This window comes from Oncorhynchus clarkii, chromosome 1, assembly GCF_045791955.1.
Source record: "Oncorhynchus clarkii lewisi isolate Uvic-CL-2024 chromosome 1, UVic_Ocla_1.0, whole genome shotgun sequence".
Lineage (NCBI taxonomy): Eukaryota > Metazoa > Chordata > Actinopteri > Salmoniformes > Salmonidae > Oncorhynchus > Oncorhynchus clarkii.
Window position 1 is genome coordinate 9450847 of NC_092147.1, and position 6000 is coordinate 9456846.

The 6000-nt window shown below is 45.3% G+C and overlaps 1 protein-coding gene and 1 pseudogene across 5 annotated transcripts in view; one reads left to right on the plus strand and one right to left on the minus strand.

Moving 5' to 3' along the window:
* Positions 1-6000, minus strand: part of LOC139420041 (protein tyrosine phosphatase receptor type Sa) — a 367333-nt gene that overhangs the window by 62569 nt on the left and 298764 nt on the right. For all 5 annotated transcript variants that reach the window (XM_071170075.1, XM_071169830.1, XM_071169988.1 and 2 more), the window contains 2 exons: positions 4940-5152; positions 850-1016 (listed from right to left, as the gene is read on the minus strand). In XM_071170075.1, the coding sequence (XP_071026176.1) occupies positions 850-1016; positions 4940-5152 (380 nt within the window). The remainder of the gene's footprint in view (positions 1-849; positions 1017-4939; positions 5153-6000) is intronic.
* LOC139413998 (fap1 adhesin-like) overlaps positions 5623-6000 on the plus strand; it is a 1396-nt pseudogene continuing 1018 nt past the window's right edge.

A 6000-nucleotide genomic window follows, 5' to 3' on the forward strand; every position in this document is an offset into this window, starting at 1 on the left:
ATATATAAAGAGGGGAAACCACAACACAAGGAGAGAGAGAGAGAGGGAAAGCAGGAGAGAGAGGGGGGGGGGGGGGAGAGAAATCAAAGCATTTAAAAATTCACAGGGGCTACTGCCTTGCAGCGCTAGTTAGATAGAGTTCCTCAGCATTTGGAGGAGCTGGTCGGTCCGTGTGTGTATGAGTGTGTCTGTGAGTATGACTGTGTGTGAGTCTTGGTGAGCTCGGGGGGAAGGGGGGGGGGGGGATGTCAACGTGAAGAGCAGGTAGAAATACTAGCCACCATAGAGAGAGAGAGAGACCATAGAGAGAGAGAGAGAGACCATAGAGAGAGACCATAGAGAGAGAGAGAGAGAGACACACACACACACACACTTCCTAAGGGGAGATGTTGCTCTCCCTAACCACTAACATGCAGAGCTATAACTGACTGAGTGTCAGCTCGGCCCTGTTTCTCCTATTCCACACGTTGGCCTGCCTATCCTACATGACTTCAGTCACCCAGCACATAGTTATTGTATACTACTGGTGCTCTCTCAGATAGACAGTGTGTTGCCTACAACACTGTTAAAACAGAAGCAGATACACTTTAACTGTTCGTTTGCTCCCGACCCAAAACGCTTTAGATTTAAATACTTTAGATTTAACTTATTTTTTAAGTTAAAATAAGGTTTTAGATATCTCTCATTCAAGTTAAAATATCATCATTGATATTTCCCTGATTTTAGCTCTTTCACTAACTCCTCCAAGTCTCCGATCCCCCCAGTCCCTCCTCCTCCTCCAACATACAGAACAGACTACACAATCCCCTTCAGCCTACATCCCCCAGAATCCCCTACGACGTAACTCACTTCTTGTAGAGAAGGATGGCGATGACGATGCAGATGATGAAGACTACGGCCAGGACGGGCCCCACCACCCAGATGAGGCCGTCCCCACCTGTCTCCATGGGCAGAGGATCAGCCTCCAGCTCTGGGGTCACCACTAAGTCCGTGTATGGGCTGGCCGCAAACATTTTCTACACAGAGAGAGAGAGAGAGATAGACATAGGGGTCACCTCTACGCAGACGACACCATTCTGTATACATCTGGCCCTTCTTTGGACACTGTGTTAATATTAACAAACCTCCAAACGAGTTTCACTGACTTTCACTAACTGCCTGTAACTCAGGCCCTGAAGCAAGGATATGCATATTCTTGGTACCATTTGAAAGGAAACACTTTGAAGTTTGTGGAAATGTGAATTGAATGTAGGATAATATAAGACAATAGATCTGGTAGACGAAAATACAAAGAAAAGACTAAACTTAATTTTTTTCTCCCACCATCTTTGAAATGCAACAGAAAGGTCCCTGTTCCAGCCAACTATAATTCCGACGGTGTCCACAAGATGGCAGCAATGTATGTGCAAAGTTTCAGACGGATAACTGGAAGTATGAACAAACTACATGACATTTAGTGTGAAGTCACCCAGGTACATTTGGTCAAATCATGAAAGAGACATTTGCATTCATATTACATTTTTCTGCAAGAATATCGTCGAATCTGTATACTTGGACTTGAGCTTTTCTAGTATTAGTAGCCATATTATGATTGAGCTTTTCTAGTATTAGTAGTCATATTATGATTGAGCTTTTCTAGTATTAGTAGCCATATTATGATTGAGCTTTTCTAGTATTAGTAGTCATATTATGATTGAGCTTTTCTAGTATTAGTAGCCATATTATGATTGAGCTTTTCTAGTATTAGTAGCCATATTACGATTGAGCTTTTCTAGTATTAGTAGCCATATTATAAGTTCAACATTTGCAAAATAACCAGTTTTCATAACTGAATATTCTTATAATTTTTGTCCAAAAGGAAAAGGCATGCTGTCATACAAGGTTAGTAGCTACATTTTACGACATATACAAGGTTCCGGGTACTCCCGTAAAGCCCAGCTCATTGGTGCTTATTTGACAAAGTTAGAGTCGTTCAAGTGAAGACCGCCAGCGTCATTGGCGTGCCATGAAGTTGTCGCTCTCTGACCAAATATGGTGTCCTATAGGATATACCACACCGCTAATAATATAGTGAAGTCTCCTTACATTCCAGGATCTCTGAGGAATACATACCAACGTGATTTGACTGGTTGAAACAACGTTTAGGGTTAGATTTTCACAGATTCCTTTCTTTGCATATTTGAACGAGTGGAAATACAAAATCGATCGTGCATGCTATATGGACCTTTGTAGGATATGAAAAAGGATTTTATCCAACAAAACGACACTTCATGTTATCTCTGGGACCCTTTGGATGATAAATCAGAGCAAGATTTCAGAATGTAAGTACACATTTCACCTTCAGAGGTGAATTTATCAAACCTATCGCAGTGAAAAAAGTGTTTTGTTGTTAGGAGCTCTCCTCAAACAATAGCATGGCATTTTCCGCAGTAAAAGCTACTGTAAATTGGACAGTGCAGTTATATTAACAAGAATTTAAGCTTTCAGCCTATAACCGACATTTGTTGTTTCTCTAAAATCTGCAATGGTGACACAATGCGCTGCATGATTTACAACTGTCCCGTTGACGGGATGCCGATCCCTAAATAAATGCTAGTAAAACTAAATGCATGCTCTTCAACCGATCGCTGCCTGCACCTGCCCGCCCGACTAGCATCACTACTCCGGACAGCTCTGACTTAGAATATGTGGACAACTATAAATACCCAGGTGTCTGGCTAGACTGTAAACTCTCCTTCCAGACTCATATTAAGCATCTCCAATCCAAAATTAAATCTAGAATCGGCTTCCTATTTCGCAACAAAGCATCCTTCACTCATGCTGTCAAACATACCCTCGTAAAACTGTCTATTCTACAGATCCTTGACTTCGGCGATGTCATTTACAAAATATCCTCCAACACTCTACTCAGCAAATTGGATGCAGTCTATCACAGTGCCATCTGTTTTGTCACCAAAGCCCCATATACTACCCACCACTGCGACCTGAATGCTCTCGTTGGCTGGTCCTCGCTACATATTCGTTGCCAAACCCACTGGCTCCAGGTCATCTATAAGTCTTTGCTAGGTAAAGCTCCGCCTTATCTCAGCTCACTGGTCACCATAGCAGCACCCACTCGCAGCACGCGCACCAGCATGTACAGTCGTGACACAAATATTAATTTTCACAAAGTCTGCTGCCTCATTTGTATGATGGCAATTTGCATATACTCCAGAATGTTATGAAAAGTGATCAGATGAATTGCAATTAATTGCAAAGTCCCTCTCTTTCCACTGCATTTCAGCCCTGCCACAAAAGGACCAGCTGACATCATGTCAGTGATTCTCTCGTTAACACAGGTGTGAGTGTTGATGAGGACAAGGCTGGAGATCACTCTGTCATGCTGATTGAGTTCGAATAACAGACTCTAAGCTTCAAAAGTAGGGGGGTTCTTGGAATCATTGTTCTTCCTCTGTCAACCATGGTTACCTACAACGAAACAAGTGCCGTCATCATTGCTTTGCACAAAAAGGGCTTCACAGGCAATGATATTACTGCCAGTAAGATTGTACCTAAATCAACCATTTATCGGATCATCAAGAACTTCAAGGAGAGCGGTTCAATTGTTGTGAAGAAGGCTTCAGGGCGCCCAAGAAAGTCCAGCAAGCGCCAGGACCGTGTCCTAAAGTTGATTCAGCTGCGTGTTCGGGGCACCACCAGTACAGAGCTTGCTCAGGAATGGCAGCAGGCAGGTGTGAGTGCATCTGCACGCACAGTGAGGCAAAGACTTTTGGAGGATGGCCTGGTGTCAAGAAGGGCAGCAAAGAAGCCACTTCTCTCCAGGAAAAACATCAGGGACAGACTGATATTCTGCAAAAGATACAGGGATTGGACTGCTGAGTACTGGGGTAAAGTTATTTGCTCTGATGAATCCCCTTTCTGATTGTTTGGAAAAAAGCTTGTCCGGAAAAGACAAGGTGAGCACTACCATCAGTCCTGTGTCATGCCAACAGTAAAGCATCCTGAGACCATTCATGTGTGGGGTTGCTTCTCAGCCAAGGGAGTGGGCTCACTCACAATTTTGCCTAAGAACATAGCCATGAATAAAGAATGGTACCAACACATCCTCCGAGAGCAACTTCTCCCAACCATCCAGGAACTGTTTGGTGACGCACAATGCCTTTTCCAGCATGATGGAGCACCTTGCCATAAGACGAAAGTGATAACTAAGTGGCTCGGGGAACATAACATCGATATTTTGGGTCCATGGCCAGAAAACTCCCCATACCTTCCCATTGAGAACTTGTGGTCAATCCTCAAGAGGCGGGTGGACAAACAAAACCCCACAAATTCTGACAAACTCCAAGCATTGATTATGCAAGAATGGGCTGCCATCAGTCAGTATGTGGCCCAGAAGTTAATTGACAGCATGCCAGGGCGGATTGAAGAGGTCTTGAAAAAGAATGGCAACACTGCAAATATTGACTCTTTGCATCAACTTCATGTAATTGTAAATAAAAGCCTTTGACACGTATGATATGCTTGTAATTATACTTCCATAGTAACATCTGACAAAAATATCTAAAGACACTGAAGCAGCAAACACTGTGAACATTTATTTTTGTGTCATTCTCAAAACTTTTGGCCACGACTGTATATCTCACTGATCATCCCCAAAGCCAACACCCCCTTTGGCCGCCTTTCCTTCCAGTTCTCTGTTGCCAATGACTGGAACGGATTGCAAAAATCACTGAAGTCAGAGACTTATATCTCCCTCACTAACTTTAAGCGTCAGCTATCAGGGTAGCTTACCGATCGTCTGAATGTGCTCAGGGCTCAGGGTGTGTCTGAATGTGGTCAGGGTGTGTCTGAATGTGCTCAGGGTGTGTCTGAATGTGCTCAGAGTGTGTCTGAATGTGCTCACACGTGTGTGCGTGCGCCTCTCGTCACCGGTACTCACCACGGCGGTGGTGTTGAGCTCAGCCAGTAGGAAGAAGACGTATTCCTGCCCGGGCTCCAGAGGTTTACTCTCACAGCTGCTGTGGCGGTGCTCTGTGCCTAGGGTGAACGAGGTGGGGAGCTGCTTGAAGCAGGCTGTGATGTAGGGCTTCTTGCCATCCGCCTGGCTCAGCTGACGCCTGGTGCGACGCTTCGGGGTGATGTCCCTCAGCAGCTGAAGGAGACAGGGAGAGAGGGGTGAGGTGAAGGAGGGACGTAGAGAGAGAGAGGGGGGAGAGGTGAAGGAGGGAAGGAGAGAGAGGGGGGTGAGGTGAAGGAGGGACGTAGAGAGAGGGGTGAGGTGAAGGAGGGATGAGAGAGGGGTGAGGAGAAGGAGGGAAGGAGAGAGAGGGGGGTGAGGTGAAGGAGGGACGTAGAGAGAGAGGGGTGAGGTGAAGGAGGGATGAGAGAGGGGTGAGGTAAAGGAGGGACGTAGAGAGAGAGGGGTGAGGTGAAGGAGGGATGAGAGAGGGGTGAGGAGAAGGAAGGATGGAGAGAGAGAGGGGTGTGATGAAGGAGGGATGGAGAGAGAGGGGTGAGGTGAAGGAGGAATGGAGAGAGAGAGAGGGTGAGGTGAAGGAGAGATAGAGAGAGGGTGAGGTGAAGGAGGAATAGAGATAGAGAGAGGGGAGAGGTAAAGGAGGGATGGAGATAGAGAGGGGTGTGATGAAGGAGGGCTGGAGAGAGAGGGGTGAGGAGGTGTGAGAGGATCTGAGTTCTTAGCGTAGCTTTATCTTGGTTTGTTGGTCTGAAATGTCTGAATGTATGTCTGTCTAAATGTCTTTCTGTCAGTTTGAATGCCTAAATGTTTGTCTGAGTGTCTGTCTGAATGTCTGTCTGTCTGAGTGTCTGTCTGTCTGAGTGTCTGTCTGTCTGAATGTCTGTCAGTCTGAATGTCTAAATGTCTGTTTGAATGTCTGTCTGTCAGCTTGAATGTCTAAATGTCTAAATGTCTGTCTGTCTGAATGTCTGTCTGTCTGAATGTCTGTCTGTCTGAATGTCTGTCTGTCTGAATGTCTGTCT